Raw genomic sequence first — 18,869 nt, forward strand, 5'->3', positions numbered from 1 at the left:
TTGTGGAGATACCGACTCTTTTTTACACTTCACTAGTCCATTTTAGGATAATTAGTACTTCCCACGATATTTAGAGACCAGAAAAATGTTCATGACTTCTTTTTCTGAAGCTGTGTGATATCAAGAACTTTTTCAACAAAAAGCTAGTATTCTATTGACTAATATTTTTAAAAGACAAACTATGTCTTGAGCATATTCAACATCTTGACATACATGTACTTACATGATTGAAGCATATTTGACAGTGATATTATAATTCCATTAAATAATCCATCAAAATTTAAATGTGTTTATTTCTTGTATGCAAATATTTCTTCTTGAACATGTATATTGAATGCTGCTTTCTTTTACAACTGTATATATATGTACATGTAGAACAAATCAATTTTATAACAAATTCGTTGTAATCAAAATTTAATAACGAATTTATCATAAAAGCAAACAAGATGTACTGTGAGCAATGCTCACTAAGAATACCCCCCCCCCCCCCCCCCCTTACCTCAATCTCCCAAAGGGTGTTGTTAATAGGTATAAACTACCTCTTTCCTGAGTGTAAAAATATGGTATGCCTTTGTAGAAGAAAATGGAAGATATAGTCCGAACACAAATCCATGGCATAAACCTATAATTTTGACCTTGAGATCAAAGGTCAAGGTCATAAAGGGGTCATGAATGTACATGACACATAGTCTCATAGTGATACACCCATATATCATATACCTAGTAGTGTATCAGCCCTGATACACCTATCTTGGCTAGGGTGAGACAGCTGCAAGTAGGTAGGGCTGTCTCGCCCTAAGGGTCGAGATATCTCTGTCTCGGCCCGTTGTCAAGGGGCTGTCTCGCCCTCAAATTTCAAATGGCTATTTCTTCTTTAATCTTTTGAAATCTAACATAACTACATGAAACAAGAGGCCCAAGGGCCTAGAATCGCTCTTCTGATAAATCGTACAACCCCACCATTTCTATTCTTAGCCTCTTAGTATTCTAAATCTTTAGTTAAATCTTAAGAATTCAAAACAAGTAGGTCAATGTGACCTACTTTTTGGTTTACACATTTTGAGAACCCAAGAAATATCAACTGACAAAGTTTGATGATTTTAAGCCAATTAGTATCTGAATATTGAAATATAGCTGTCAAATTCCAATCGTAGGTCATGGTGACCTACTTTTTGGTCAGCGAACTCCAAACATGCAAGACCCATCAACTGACAAAGTTTGATGACTGTAGGTCAAATAGTATCTGAAATATATAAATATAGCCGTCCAATTCCAAAAGTAGGTCAAGGTGACCTACTTTTTCATCAACACCCTTCAAACATGCAAGACCCAACAACTGACAAAGTTTGATGACTGTAGGTTAAATAGTATTTGAATTATATAAATATAGCCATCAAATTCAAAAAGTAGGTCAAGGTGACCTACTTTTTGGTCGACACCCTTTGAACATGCAAGACGCATCAACTGACAAAGTTTGATGACTGTAGGTCAAATAGTATCTGAAAATATATAAATATAGCCGTCCAATTCCAAAAGTAGGTCAAGGTGACCTACTTTTTGGTCGAAACCCTTCGAACATGCAAGACCCATCAACTGACAAAGTTTGATGATTGTCGGTCAATTAGTGACTGAAATATATAAATATAACTGTCAAATGCCAAAAGTAGGTCACAGTGACCTACTTTTTGGTCGACACAAACCGAAGACTGAAGACGCATCAACTGACAAAGTTTGATGATCCTAGGTTTTACAGTGCCCAAAATATGCATCTAAAATTGAAAATGTGAAATTTGAATATCTGCAAAATTCAAAAAGTAGGTCACTGTGACCTACTTTTTTTTATAAATATGTTTCAAGGCCTCAAGATGCATCAACTTACAAGATTTGATGATTCTAAACCTCTCGGTATTTGAAATAACAACTTCAAATATATCTATAAACGATAAGCCATAAAATTCAGAAAGTAGGTCACGGTGACCTATTTTTCAGTTGACGCATTTCAAGGTCCCATGATCCACCAACTGACAAGTTTTGATGATCATAGGCTTCAAAGTGTCCAAGATATGCATCAAAATTAATTTTAAAATAAATACCTGCAAAATTCAAAAAGTAGGTCACCGTGACCTACTTTTGAGACAACTTGACACAAGGTCCTAAGATGCATCAACTGTCAAAATTTGATGATCCTAGTCCTTATAATGACTAAAATATCAAAGATTTAAGGAAATATAAATTTAGGTCAACTTTGAAGTGACCTTGAGACCACGCCCTTTGCCCCAGGGTAATGACTTGAACAATTTTTAATCTACAACATATCCTCATCCTTATGTGTAAGTTTGGTGATAATCTGCCCAGTGGTTCTTGAGAAGAAGATTTTTTAGCAACCACTACTTTTGTTTGTATTTTCCTGATTATCTCCCCTTGTTAAAGGGTCACATCCCTCTATTTAGTATGTATGAAAGCCCTTGGGCCAATGATACCCTGTAACAAATTTGAAAAAAATTGGCCAAGGGGTTCTTGAGTTATAGCCCTTTTTCTAAAACGCACACCGCACAAATGGCCATAGCATTAGCTCTTTGAGCCTTCGGCTCAGAAGAGCTAAAAATGATGTTAGACACAATTTTTTTCAAATATAATACTTTCTTCCATGACAAAATTTAATTTAAGCAGAAAAATTAAATAAAAATGTTTTCAAAAACAGCACTAAATTGTAGCGAGTATCTAAGTAAAGGGGGGTAACCCAAGTAACAATTGTTTATTTAGAACAATATAACACGTTTAACTTCATTTAAAAACAATCAACGTTCTAGGCGACAGAAAACAGTAGGAGGATTATGGAGGGTGATACTGAAGCATTATTAGAAATTCCCGGTCCTAATGGAGATCAAAACGTTAATTTACGGCAATTTTGATGTAGAAAACTGCTTTAACCCTTTAACGCCCAGTGACGCCTTTTCTGTCCCGATGGGATTAAATTGGGGACGTTTTGTTATTAACTGGAATATAATGAAACAAATCATATTTTCTAAAAGTAGAGTAAAAACTAAACAATTTTTCTACTCAAAGTTTTTCTGTGCGATGTTGGGAACTCGTCGAAAACATGCATTTAAAATCGCACATCGTTACCGGAAAGTAGGAAAATTAAGCCGAATTGAATGAAAAAAATTGTGTTATATTCTGTTACTAAAATCTTTTCTAAAAAACACCATATTTAAAAACGTATATCATATTCGGAAAGGTTGAAACATTTGCTTAATTTTTTCTTACGGTCATATTTACGTACGGGCAAGTGTCATAGACCTATTTCTTCATGAAAGTAATGCATTTTACAAGTTAAACGCGATAAAAATGCACTTTGATGTCATTTGACATTAGCGTGCATGTGTATTGCGCAAATAAATTATATAACGATACATAACTATATTTACGTGGAAAAAGTAAATAAATTTATAACGGTAAATCTGTGATTGGGTTTTTGTTTTATGAATTAGAACTACTATTTTACAACCTAAATACAATGTACATTTATTTCCCTATGTAAGCGTGTCCGCCTTCAGCCTAGGTATACGTGTGTGAACAATGGCTAATGGTACCTTCACAGATTTTTCTTACGGATCCTTACGTATTCCACAAATCCGTAAAAGTACACGGATTGTTACGATTTAGACATGGATATCGACGAGTGATTTACGAATGCTTGTGATTGACTACAAGTCGGAGATCCGTAAGGACTCGTAAGAAAAATCTGTGAGTGTGAAGGTGGTATAATGCGCACAGGATTTGTGTTTTTTTATCTCTATCTTTTTCACGTACATGTCCGTATTCAGTCTTAGAAGTATATGTGTGTGAAAAATGGCTAAAGCGCACGGGATTTGTTTTTTCTCTCTCTCTTTTTCACGTACAGACCCCGAAACGTGCTACTACACCAGTTGCACGGTACGGTTCGGTACGCTTTCTGAACGGTACGGTTCGTTTTCTGAACGGTACGGTTCGTTTCTTGAACGGTACGGTTCGTTTCTTGCACGGTACGGTACGCTTCTTGAACGGTACGGTTCGCTTCTTGCACAGTACGGTTTGCTAAAAATAGCTGCACGCTTTGTGAACGGTTTGCACGTTTTATTAATGAGGTGGGCGTGGCCTGAACGCTTTGACTTCGCATAAATTGTACGTTTCGATAGTTTGTTTTCACTCGATCGGTCTTATTCGGCTCTTTGATTATCGGCTGCAGGATTTGTGGTTGTGTTAGAATGTGCACATGGGGAAATGAGACGTTATTTTTGATTGCTTCGATGGAATAATTCCATATTGATAACGTACATAAAAGTTATGAATAAAAGTTTTTAGAATTTGCTTAAGTCTAAGTCTTAATGGTTGTTATTACGTTTCAATTTGTTTTTCATTTCTCATCAGACATTTATTAATTTACGATTTTATAAAAAGTTGTTACATGAACTGCTCCCCGACATGGGCGTGCGTAAGTGTAAAAACAAAGCGTATTAAGTTTCTGGATATAAATTACAGTGCCTAAATTGGAAAAGTTTTTAAGAAGAAGTGAACTTTGTTTTGAATACACTAAAGTCGCAAATGACACAATGATTATTTTCTGCACTTCACATTTATTGTGATTTATCATCGGCATTATGAAAGATCCAGGATATCTGCACGTGAAGTTTGTACGTCCTTTTTTGTCAGCATTCAGTCATTCATAATTAATAATGTTAGATATCTGTTGCATTTGTCTTTGAATCAAATAAAATGATGATAATACATATATATTCCTATCCTTTATCACGCGAAGTCCGATTTTCATTTCCCTGACTTTATTTTTGATCACTGAAAATTGAATTTAAAAAAGTTAACAGAAAAGTAAGGCAAGTGTATAGTTTGCAATAAAAATGTTTCATATACCTTTCCTATATATTGTTGAAATACTTGAAAATGCTGAAATGAATAATTTTTTGCGGCCGATTTGATGCTTTGCATCAATTTAACTTGTTTACATTCTTTTACACATGTATGTATCTATTTATTTCTCTGTCGATGTAATTAAAAATTGTTTATTAGTGTATATAATAAATCCGCCAATCTACATCTATCTATATGGGTCGTTTTCAATGTACATGTAGAAGAGAAAAAGATATGTCAAAATTATTGCTAATAAAGTAATGAAAATATTACAGTGTAGAACGTGACAATTTTTCTAATCGGTCTAGAAATTTCTCATATGATTCAGACACTGTACGTAGGAAAAGTACATATTGAATACATTAACGCTACAAATATCAATTTCATCCGCACATATGGCTTCCACTTGTCTAATTTACGATATAACCCCCTTCCGTCGGGTGCTTGTGAATTTTCATTTTCTCACTGACAACTTTAACACCTACATTTCATCCCATGTCGCTGTAAAGGGTGCTTCCAAAATGCTGTAATCAGTGGTAATAGGGACAAAAAAACAAAGCCCTTGTGTATTTGTGGTATACCTGTATTCATTCATCCATGATGAGGTACACCGTAACTGTAGCAACAACCTGGATAGTTCACCTCATACCTGCACTTGAAGACGAAAACTTGAAGAATTCAGACGTAAGTAATATATTACATGTATTTAGATATTTTGTCTTTAAAAAAAGCAATCAGTCCCCATTCTCATACATTCTAGCACACTTTTTTTTTTTAAAGTACGCACTATTTTCCTTTTTTGAATATTCACTAGGAAAAATCTGTTAAACATTCCTCAATTTAAACAAATAATAAAATGGTTCTGTGCTTTTCTAGCAGATCATTTTTATTTTATTATTTTTTTTCAGCATATCTCTAGGTCTCTCTGTCTGTCTCTTATTGAGTATAATATTATATTTACGTATGGTTAGAACAATGATTACATGTACAGTGTACATCCTGCACAATTACGAAAATAATGGTACAATGTGTTATTAGCAATGTATGTGTTGCTCAACAATTATCATTTCCTACACCAATCACAAGAATCTTCTTTTAAAAAGCAAGTCGTCATTTTAATTCCAAAGAAATAAACCATTGTGGATTAAATTCAATAAATCATGTCGTAAATTTTGATAAAATGCTATAGTTCATGTTTACATTATCATACCCATGAACTATGAAGTTTAACATACATGTATGCATAATATGTGTATGCCAAGGGTCGAAATTTGGTTTAGGATTTTTTGTGAAATTATTTATGCAGATTATATTATCGATTAACGAAATGTCGCTTCGAGTGATTTCGTTAATCGGGAGTCGAGGATCTGATTTTAATATATGATAGATTGATAACGGGGAAAAAATGTCATAAAAAATTGCACTAAAATAAAACAATGCTATAGTAGTATTCCTAAGCGCAAAATATGAATTTGATATAAAACTTGTGAAAATTTGTTATCGACCAACTGATTTTACGTTGATATGGATGGACATTTAATAAGAAATTATGATAAGAATGAACAAACCCTTAATATTTCATTATAAGTTAATAAAATGTAAAAATTAACTGGTGTATTTCACGAAAAGTTAATTTATGATTATTAAATGTTGCATATTATTTCAATACTAATTGATTGATTTGGTAAGGAATGTGCAAATCAAACAAATAATGATTGGTAATTGTAAAAACAATCACTTATTCCCAAGTGCAGATGCAACTGGCGGCGAAAAAGTTAACGACTCTAACGATGAGCAGACTGATTAAACGCGAGCGTTTTTGATCTTCCATGAAAATAAGTTTTAATTTAAAAAAAAAAAGAAATTAGTTAATTTTCAAAGGAAAATTTCAACCCCTGGCATTAAACAATCCCGTTCCACCCAGCTAATGCCTGCAGAAAAAATGGCAGTCAAGTGAAAAAGTGGGTCACGTGACATAAATTGCACGCTTTCTGCACGGTACGGTATGCTTTCGGGCTTTTGGGGGCGGGGTTTGCATAATATTATCCTGCACGCTTTCTGAACGGTACGGTTCATTTCTTGCACGGTACGGTACGCTTCTTGAACGGTACGGTTCGTTTTTTGCACGGTACGCTACGTTTCTTGAACGGTATGGTTCGTTTCTTGCACAGAACGGTTCGGTTCGTTTTTAAGGTGTAGTAGCACGTTTCAGGGTCTGTACATGTATTATATAATCTAAAAGAATAAAGTTTTGTTCACATTTGAGTGTCTCACATGCATGAATTAAGAAAAGGTATAGATGTATATTTCCATTAGATGAATAGGCAATAAATATGATGTAGGCTATGGAAAGGACTAAAATGTACATTCTTTATAAGTTAATCATTACGAGCGAGTTGTCAGTGCGTGTTAGATGTAAGTATGTATACTCATTTAAAAGTGTTAGCGTTTAGATTAGGATTTTTCCCTTTATTTGCAATAATAATCTGTTAGAATTTTTCAAAAAATAACTTCAGTACAAGTATGTCAAATGAGTTGTTTTGACTAAATATTTCCATTTCTTGTTACGTTGTCATGACTATAACATAAACAGCGCATAATTTAATCATGGAGTATAGCGCTGAAAGCGATACATGCTCAGTTTTGTTGTCCGTTGGGTCACCGTCAGACATTGGTGTAGATGACTACAGTTATGAAGAAGTTTCTATAATAAGGACAATGAATCAGAATATATAGAAACACAGTCACCAGTGTACACTGGGCAGTCATTTGAGTGACATACCGACGAGGATTTCTACTTCTAGTCGCATCAACTCCATAGCGTAAATATTGTAAAGTTCCATGAAGATGTTGGTTCTTCTCACGAACTTGACTCCTTATATGAGGGGGCGGACAGGGGGTAGCCCTCTCCCCATCTCTTCCCCCGAATAGTGATAAATTCCATATTTCGTTTGGGATCTAAAGCGTATTACATGCCAGTTTACTACCCATATGCACTGCAATGTTATAATATTTATATATAAATATAACAGGCTAACGCGATATTGCAAATGTATTCTTTATATTCTGTATATGTTAATTGTTTCTTTTATCTGTCAAAACACAATGGGTAAGGCATCGAATACGTATATGATCCATTGATGCAGTGGTGAAAAAGGAAAAACGAAGGAGTTTTAAGAAAAGAAGTATAAGAACCTCCCCACTAAATCTCTTATCTCCCCCTCCCAACTCCTTCCTTTCATCCTGTCCCCCCCCCCCCCCCCCCCCCTCCCCCTCTTATATCATGTATACTGTTACTTTCTGCTGATATTACCTCTTATCAGTTTTGGGGAAATAGCAAAGGATACAGATATGTACGGAACTGAAAGCAGATCGAGTACAGGACGACGTGACCTCAACAAACCACATGCGTATCTTTGATGGGAATTAAACAATTACCCAATATCCAAATGTACAGAGATGTATATACAAATACTATAGGGTTATTGAACTTATATTGGTGAATATTGGCACAAGTTGACTGTTAAAATGCACCACAAAACACACACACACATACAGCATAAAGTATACATATATGTAAATGCAAATTATTGCAAACTTTTTGAATTATGTCAGAGAAAAAGTACGATTGTGTACAGTGCCGACGAAGACTCTCTGATCTACATATAGTACTAAATAGTGATGCTTTTAAAAGTACGCTTAAAATATTAGTAATCAATTATCACTACATGTAAAATCATGCAAGAAACTGTACTCTATTGATTGAATATTGTTTAATGTCGACCCTCTCGAGAATTTTTCACTCATATGGGAACTACTTTGTAAAAAGGGATCCTATTATGTACGGTACACACTCAGTACACAAAGACCTGCAGGATAACCACATTAGGACATGCAGGTATTTTATACAGGACAGGCACGTACATGTATGTAGCATAATTTTTCAACAGGGGGAGGGGAAGCTGGAAAAAATCCCTACACCATTGTCTAAATTTCTTGACGAGCAAATGAAAATAAATAAATGGATAAATGAATAGATAAACTAAAAACATAAAAAAGTTTTTCTTTAGGACAATCAGCACTCAAATTCTCCAAACTCGGGGTGGGGATGCGGTAGTAACGTGCAACTTTTAAAAAATTCCGAAAATTTTAAATTCAGGGGTGTTACATGTATTAGCGCCGACTCATAAATAATCCCAAACTTCGACTTCTTAAATAGGGGGAGGGGGTTGCACACCTTTCAATACATGTACACATGTTCAATTCATAACTTCGACTTTACATTTTTATATTATACGTGCCTGCAAGAAACACGTTTTATATTCTATGGTTGAACACCCCAGGTACCGTGAAACCTCACAGACATTACTCTCTAATTGATTTCTCACTAGACGTTGCCCAGTGTCTGATCGGAAACTTCTTCAGTCCGATGAGAAAACGGCTTGCATGTGAGACACACCAGCGAAAAAAGCGTCGATGCCGATGGTGTAGTTCTCTATGCGTGATCGAGGCGAGACAGTGTATGCATTATTTTTATAATATAAATAGAAAAAAATTCATTAACAATTAATTTAGATCATATAACGCTGTAAATATATGGTACACTGTTTTATTAATATATTCACCGTCGCAAACCACGCCTAATGTACATAAGTATGGTACTCCCGGACTTAGTAAGCGTGACTAGCGCAGATGCAATGTACATGTATTTGGCTTATTGTATTATAAACGAACTAAGCTATTGACGCATTTATGATCTACTGAACAATATTATATTAGAATTTGGAGAGTAAAGGTATTTAATTTCTATAGGCATATGGTTTGTATGTATTGTGGGTTTATAAACCTTACATGTATATTTGAACTTGTACTGCTAGTTTTCATGATATCATTACGTACATGACGTAAATATTGTGATAGTTTATTGAACAATTTTTCTATTTCAAGGGAAGAAAAGGATGAAAAACTCATTTTAGCGATGTATGGATTATTGTGTTGCCATGGCAACCATAACATCAGGTCATACTACATAATTCAAAACTTACTGTAGCAGTTTACTGGTCAATTTGTATTTTCATGTGAAGGAAGGGATGAAAAATCAACAACGAAAATGTACCGGGAAAAAAACCCAACAACATATTTTTGTGATTCATGGACTCATTTAGTTGCCATGGTAACTGTAAAAATTCGTTACACTGCATAATTGGAAACTTATTTTTTTCATTTGGAAATTTTTATGAGTTATATTCTAAAAATATGCGTAGAGAGAGTTTTAATTTCATTAAAAAATATCTTCATCAAGTTTTTTAAAAGGAACATTTTACAATAATTACAGGTACTATAAGTCTACTGTAACTTATGCGCATCTTGTACTTCAATGTTAATGTACATGTATGATTATATTTACAATAAATGACACTAAATTTTATGAATGCATGTTATACATATATATAAATACAACTATTCCTAAAATTTATTTCAATGATGGCTGATAAACATTCAATTTGTGTGTTTTAGGTGATGAAAATGGTGAAAAAACACATTTTTGGGATTTGTGGGGTATTTTTGTTGTCATGGCAACCGTTACACCACATTTTAGTGCATAATTAAAATCTTCAAGATTTTTCCTTTCAGAATATGCATAGGTTATATTACGAAAATATGACTAGAAAATGCTTTAATTTCAATTTGAAATATTTGTATCAGCTTTGAAGGAAAACTCAAAAATTTCTGGTAGTTAAAGGGTTAAAACGATTTCTGAAATCTAAAATCCCGAGGACTTGGCAATAAAACGAGAAAAGCAGAACCAATATCTTCCGACGTTTTTCAACGACTTACAGATGCTAAACAGATGGGAAACGGTAAAAAAAACAACAACTAATACTTCAGTATAAGGTAACATTCCCTAAGCAAATAAATAGCAGCATCAGATCTGTAAACATTCCCGTTCATACGATGACGCCACGTAAACAAAGTTCTACAACTCTTACAAATTATATGAAATAATGAAAACGGGCGAGTTTGGTAAATCCGAAAAAAGAAATAAAAATAATTCACTTAGTATTCATTAGCAAGCCCCTAGGAGCTGCTTAATAGTATATACATGTACATGAACAACACAGCGATAGATATGACGAGTTTCTCAGCCAAGCAGTTCAGTTAATTGAAACGTCCAGATTCTAGACCACATGAGGGGAAGCCCATGATTAATCATCCAATTATCGTGACCAGCAATGGAATAAAGCTACAAAACCCAGACTTTAGCATGTTTCACAATGCCAATAGTACTGGAAACATAACCATTAAAGTAAACTCACTGAAGGAATAAAATAGTCAAATATCGTTGTACAGTATACCATGTATTTATGTTTGGGTCAATACCACCCCCCCCCCCCCTTTAAAAAAAAATGTTTATCAACTTGTTGTGTTTTAGGTATATGATATAAACAATATCACACTCTAATGTTGATCTCGGACCTGGGATTGCCCCTCGCTTGATCTCGGGGACCAATCCCAGGTCCGAGATCAACATTAGAGTGTGATATTCTATATGTCTTATGGTATGACTATGTCAAAACCCTATAATCAATTTTGACCTTGAGGTTAAAGTTCATGGCCATATAGAGGTCATGAAGGTACTTGACACATCATCTCATGGTGATACACTCATGTGTCAAATATGGTATGCCTATGTCAAAGAACAAAGAAGTCATGGCCCTGACACAAATCCATTGTAAAAATGTTTAATTTTGACCTTGAGGTCAAGGTCATATGGAGGTCATGAAGGTACATGACACATCGTCTCATGGTGATACACTCATGTGTCAAATATGGTATGCCTATGTCAAAGAACAAAGAAGTTATGGCCCGGACACGAATCCATTGTAAAAAACCTTTAATTTTGATCTTAAGGTCAAGGGCATATAGAGGTCATGAAGGTACCCGACACATCATCTCATGGTGATCCACCTGTGTGCCAAATATGGTATGCCTATGTCGAAGAACAAAGAAGATATGGCCCGGACACGAATCTGGAGACAGACAGACGGACAGACAGACAGAGTGATTCCTATATACCCCCCAGAACTTCATTCGGGGGGTATAATAACGCTTATTGCAAATTTTTATAGAATGTCCGCAGAAATTTGCTATATCCGAGTTTTACCGTATTTCCTTTGCAAACCATATGCATAGGTTTCATTATATGATGTCAGTATCATCAATTTTGGTAAGGGCTGTTCCAGAAATGATCAATTGGGGGGGTTGGGCGGCAAATGATATTTTTTTGTGTGGGTGGTCGTATTTTTTCAGATTTTATTTGGTCCGTGGTTGGACTGTTAATAAAATATTTATTATGGGTAGTGGGTAATTTCTATTGTTTTTTAATTTTGTGCCACGTGGATGTTGAGTTTTCAGAATATTTGTATTGTCGCTCTAGTCTTGTTGGTTACAAAACGTCGGAGGGAAAATTGAAAACGTGTTTTCGAAATCGGAAATCGGAAGTAACATACAACTATTCGAGTTGTCGCTCTTTGCAGCGCATAACTTTCCATTACGGCACTCTTCAAATTAGAGGCGCGTTTAGTAGGGTCCGTTGGGACGTAATGGCGGCGAACTCTGTTCTGTAGATTATTACAGTTTACAGTGCATCGATTTTGGGAATATTTTGAAACCAATAGGTATTCTGTTTTCTAATAAAAATAGGCAAACCTTGGTTGATTTATGCGAGGGTACCGATGCGTTATATTTATCAGTCTGTGATGGTGATATAGAGGCCTCCGGGCGCGGGCTCCATTAGAAGACGAACGATTCGTGGAAAAACATATCCATACCCATTTCATGATAATAGCATCGCTTGGACTCCCAATCTTTCCAACATTCCCGTCATAGATGCCTTTGATTGTTGATGTGACATCATTTCTTCAGAACTACTTTGATACAATGTCGCACAGGCATTACCGCGTCATTGACTAATATTTTGACTGTGCTACCGTTTGAGCGAGGGCAGCTTCATATATGTACATATTTTGTAATGTTCATGCTTTGATCAGGTTCAATTTAAACAATATCTATTTGCAAAATACTCATTACATGAATTTTCTCCCAGGGTTTTATATTAAAAATCATTAAAACATGTATACATGAATGTGATTTAAATATTTTTATGCTATTTAGTATATATACATTTTATTTCTGCTGCCTTCACTGTGACTTGCTTAAACTTTGATGCACGACCTGTTCTGAACTGTATGTTCTCAGCCTCTACTTCCTTTTTTCTACTCTCAATCTTTTCCAAGTTACTAATTGTATGATAAAAATGCCTAAACCTTTCAAGTTTGTAAAACTATGTTTAAACAGCACTGTCTTTGAACACAAAACGCATTTCAATATGTCATGAAAATTTAAAAATAAATCGATAAATTCAACTATTTCGCATGTATATGCCCCCCCCCCCTCCCCCCTTGCGAACCTATCTAATTAGAAAAATGAAATTCATATGATAATCCCCTTGTAGCAATGGTATGTTCTAAAAGAGAAAATTAGAACAAGTTTTATAATATTGTACATAATCCTAGTTGTAACACAATGAAGAAATATTTCAGCATTCACATATAATCATTGAATAAAATTGCAACATCATTGATTTCAGCCCCTCTCCTGGAATGCTGAGGGGGGGGGGGGGGGGGGGGGGTTGTCATCGTGGTTTGCATTACCAGACATGTTAAAAGGAAATAGATTGAAGCACTTGTTATTTTTAGTCACGGGAAAAATACCAAAGATTTTAAAAAAATGTTTTCATCCAATAGATTTTTTGTAATTTTTTAAATACCACTAATTCAGTACCTGTGACCCCTCACGTATTCTAACAGTTTTTAAGAAGTTAGTCTCCCCCCCCCCTTTTTTTTGGTTAGAATAATACATTGCTATTGAGAATTTAGTATTTTAATGTTCATGTAATATAATGTCCCGGTAGTATGACTTTTAACAAGTACGTATTTAGATCCGCCACTGTCTGCCTTATTATGACATACGTCAAAACGTAGACATGACGTCACACATCATCTTAGCCTGCTTTTCATAAACATTGCACTCCGTTAAACATTTCGCATAATGGTGCACTAAATTTTGGAGCTAGGAGGCCACAAGATTAGGATGATATTCTTCTTAAGTTCACAATCATATTCCAAGGTGTGACTTAGCGAGATCTCAACCATTTTTGACAAGGGACTTCTGGGATTGGTGTCAAAAATTTTTCCTTGTTAGAGGTTGAGATTTAGCTTGGATTATTTCCCGCGCTTTAGTCATTAGAGCTCGCAGTACGAGCCTGCGCTTGCTACTAGAATGTTTGTCCCGAAAACATCGCGAGATTTGTACGGTTTTCATTTTTTGAAATATTTTTGTGGGGGGTCTGGTTAAGTTTTTTTTTAATTAGATGGGTCATTGTAAAATGAGTTATATTAATTTGATGGGTCATGGGGCAATTTTTTAAATTTTTTTTTATGGGTGCTTGGTATATACAAAAGGTGCCTCCCTACCCCCCCATGTATTTATTTCTGGAATAGCCCTAATGATACATGTGGGGGTAATTTACGAAATTATGTAATTATGTATTTTAGTGTATATAACCCCATGGATAAATTTCCATGTTTACAGTAACCTTTCTCATGTTACTGACCTCCGGTGGAATTTCGTAAATTTCCATGTTTACAGTAACCTTTCTCATGTTACTGACCTCCAGTGGAATTTCGTAAATTTCCATGTTTACAGTAACCTTTCTCATGTTACTGACCTCTGGTGGAATTGCGTAAATTTCCATGTTTACAATAACCTTTCTCATGTTACTGACCTCCGATGGAATTGCTTGCTGGTTGTAGTTCTTTTGTGTGATCCATTGTTGAATCCCGTCTGAAGTTCCAGCCCCTGTATCCACAGATGGATATGTTGTCAAAGTTGCAGTCAAACGTCGGGGTTCCTATTGTACATTAACAGAATAAAACAGCTTACGTCCATCAATGTCGAACAAAAAATTATCTTGCAAATACATATCTAAACAAACTGTTTTAGTTTTAACATCATGCTTCACAATTTCTTTAGCCTTTCAAGTCCTTCAAGAATGCCCCAAGTTAGAGATATATTTTAAAATCATTTTTACCACAATTCATCTCATCACTTCCATCCACACAGTCCAGGGCGTTATCACACTTCCTGCTGGCCGCATAGCACACATCACCACTGGCACAGAGTAACTCATCACTCGGGCATTCTGGTAAGAAAACATCTACTTTTAGTATTGAAATATTATCCTGTTAATGATACAATGTTTTTCTTATAAGATGCATAAAAGTTTATGCATCACAGATAGCCGGCAAAAATATACATGTACAATACACATGATGAAATCCTTTTTATATCTTTGTGCCATGATCAGTTATCAATTTGAAAAATTGTGTGGCTCTGGAGAAAGATTTTTGAATTTTTAATAAATAACGATTCATATTCCTATTGTTGCCATGTTGTGAATGAACTTGTATTGACATTGCATGAGCAGGATACTTCCATATTAATTTCATACATTAATTGTGGTTATCGAGAAGAAAATTTCTGATCAATTTCTAACTTATTCCTATGAAAAGTATACTGGCATGTAGCAGTTCATAACCTCAGGTATTTTCAAAAATAAAATTTATTTCTTAAGTCATCCTTATGTTTATATTCTGAATTTTTTTCTGTGTACAACACTACATTGATTAGATGAAGTAGTTAACAGCATGTTTATGATGCACAAGTTTAATTGTAGTTTTGTCACATAATTCCAAATATTATATGGAAAAAATATTGAAAAAGGACTGTTCAAAAAACCACAAACTTAAGGAATTTGGTCTCAAGAAGTACTTCTTATGGAAGGATGAAACCATTTGAATTCCTTCGACGAATGGTAAAGCAGATTGTGAGGATCAGAAAAAAAATCATTCCCAGAAAATTCCCTATTTTAGTCATTAAGTTCGTTTAAGGCACAGGTCAAGTTATGAACATATTGAATAAATATATAGTATTTAAATTATAGACTTCTTTTAACTCATAAAAAAATAATAAATCAAAATGCAATCAAATTATCTGATAGTTATAAGTAACCTAATGAGAAAGTTATTGTGTTCAATAGATATGTAAAATTCAAATGTGATGTATTTTACCGTTAGATCTATTTTCAGACACAGAGGGGATCTATGACAAAATTTTTGCCAAGAATCATCACGTTTGACTGAGTGATCATCAAAATACATAAAACATTTTTTCTTCACTGCTATTGATTATTAAGCACAAAGTAGTCATTTTATGTGTCAATTCTATGAACCCTGGACCCAGTGTGAAAATGGTTGCTTGCTGCAATATAAGCTACACACCCTGTCTACCTTATACATGTTCAGGAGTAAAGAAGATTCACAAATGCAATTTATTTTTAGAAACTGAGTCATATTGTGCCATATAACTAACTCCTTGGCCCTGGGATTGAGTTTCATAATTTTGCTAAAGAACACAATATTCACGTTAACTACATAAATAAATGTTTAGCTATATAATCTGGAGTAAAGATGAAAATGTTGAAAGATAGGAGTCGTTTGACCACCCTAAGGCCAAGCCCCATGACTCAGGGTTCCACAGATCACTATTTGGATGAGGACTCCATGCTCACCACAACTCAAATAACTCATTTTGTCTGCTATGTACTCAAGATTAGAAATTTGAAAATATGATTTTAAACATTTTCAAAATATGACCTATTTGGCCCCCACTCTGGGGCCTGAATCTCTGACTCCGGGGCCTGAATCTGACTCCGGGGCCTGAATCTCTGACTCCGGGGCCTGAATCTCTGACTCCGGGGCCTGAATCTCTGACTCTGGGGCCTGAATCTGACTTCGGGGCCTGAATCTCTCTGACTCTGGGGCCTGAATCTCTGACTCCGGGTCCTGAATCTCGGACTCTGGGGCCTGAATCTCTGACTCTGGGGCCTGAATCTCTGACTCTGGGGTTGTGTATTTTCATGACTTTGGATGTCTCCATGCTCTGACTACATGGTATGTACTCACATTACTGCACATCAACCTTTACTTGCCATAACTTTATTTCAAGGATTACTTACGTATTGGTGGGCATTGTCCTGGGGTAACTTTCAAGTTATCTATTCCAAAGTAGTAGTTGTTTCCATAAGCAGTTGTCATTGAAATATAGTATGATGTGAAGTTGGAGTGCACATTTAACCATCTCCACTGTCCAGCAAAGGAGTATCCGGACTTGACCGATACATTCCTCCCTGTCACTGCATCCATTAATCTAAAACATAACATACCTTTCATGTTTCAACTTCAGCAAAAGCAAGAAATGTTTCAAAATCATTGTAATTCTCAAAAAGATTTTCCTGAAGTTTCATTCCCATGAAATTTTTTGACCCCATATCGTGGCTCCAAAGGGTCACAACATAGCCATGATACAAGGTCAAAAACCTTGGTATAAAATGTAAGGTCTTGCCATAAGGAATCTATATAAACAAGAAGCCCACAGGCCTCATTGGTCACCTGAGTGTTAGTTAAAAGTATCACTAGTCCCAAGGGCTAAAAATCTATAAAAAAAAAAAAAAAAAAAAAAAAAAAAAAAAAAAAAAAATTCTTGTTCTGAATATCTACGCCAAATTCTAATATTCAGCAACAGTATAAAACTAAGATGCATTCTTAAAACTTCAATGCCCTCAAAAGTGCATATCTTCATGAAAGGCTTTAAATAATACAGTATATGTATTATCATTAAACAATATCACTTATTTGGACCCACCCTAAAGTCAAAACCTTGAGGTTGCAAAATCAACCATTTTTTGTACATCTTTTTCTGCTTTTTCTAAATATGCATTTAGCTTTTATACTGTATCAGTAAATTTAAAGAAGTCCTTTAAAAGATGAAGACAATAATCACAATAATTTTGGCTCCATACCCAAACCCTTACCCCCTAGGATCATGAAATTTACAATTTTGGTAAAGGACTACCTACTCCTTCTAAATATCCATTTAGTTTCAATTTATATCAATAACATTAAAGCAGATATCATTTACATGTTTTACACATAAACACAATATCCCAAATTTGTCCTCGCCCTGGGGTCAGAACTGCTACCCCGGGGATCATGAAATTGACAATTTGGTAGAGGCCTTCCTGCTCTACATCACTATAATTTTTTTTTTTTTTTTTTTTTTTTTTTTTTTTTATACACATGTGTGGTTATAGAGAAGATTTTTAAAAAATTGGTCAATTTTTGCCCCATCCTTAAGGCCAGCAGGGGTGGAGGAGTCCTGAAAATTACAATTTATGTCCCCCTTGTCCTAAAGATGCTTCATACAAAATTTTTAAAAAATTGGAATGGTAGTTATCAAGAAGTTAAAAATGTTCAATTGTTGATTCACGCAACAGACACTAACCAATTGCAATAGGTCAACTGCATGAGTATACTCCGGTGACCCAAAAATGGAACAAATAAAAGGGGTGCAGGTTTACATTGTATGCAGCATTTCAACCAAATCTGAGGAAATCTATGGGCAAAGAATCTCTACAAATGGAAAGACAAATGGAGGCACAGACAGAAGATGACAAACAATCACCAAGTGTCTTTATGATTCAAGGGCAACACACATACACACACACAAACACACACACACACAAACACACACAAAAATCTAGTAAGTTGTCTTACGTCACAGTGAGTGTATTGTAACTAGAATAGCGCACTACAAATTCCAGCTGTACGCAGGACTGGTCTGACACTCCAGAGACCAGGGGAGACACCAAAGTGCCGATGGATGATGATCTCCTCATCGCAGCGTAAGATTCATCTGCACAAAAGATATTTCTAAAGTGAGTATCAATTTTTCTCCCTCATCAAATTGAATATAATATGTAGTTTCCTCTTTTAAAAATATAA

At 35.0% G+C, this 18,869-nt stretch overlaps 1 protein-coding gene across 1 annotated transcript in view; it reads right to left on the reverse strand.

The window, feature by feature from the left end:
• Window positions 1–18,869, reverse strand: part of LOC125683627 (MAM and LDL-receptor class A domain-containing protein 2-like) — a 202,632-nt gene that overhangs the window by 85,511 nt on the left and 98,252 nt on the right. Inside the window, exons 44-47 of the mRNA XM_056140659.1 lie at window positions 18,642–18,780; window positions 17,045–17,235; window positions 15,059–15,169; window positions 14,753–14,878 (exon numbers count right to left, since the gene is read on the reverse strand). Coding sequence (XP_055996634.1) covers window positions 14,753–14,878; window positions 15,059–15,169; window positions 17,045–17,235; window positions 18,642–18,780 — 567 coding nt within the window. The remainder of the gene's footprint in view (window positions 1–14,752; window positions 14,879–15,058; window positions 15,170–17,044; window positions 17,236–18,641; window positions 18,781–18,869) is intronic.

The sequence above is a fragment of the Ostrea edulis genome, chromosome 6 (assembly GCF_947568905.1).
Source record: "Ostrea edulis chromosome 6, xbOstEdul1.1, whole genome shotgun sequence".
Taxonomy (NCBI): Eukaryota; Metazoa; Mollusca; class Bivalvia; order Ostreida; family Ostreidae; genus Ostrea; species Ostrea edulis.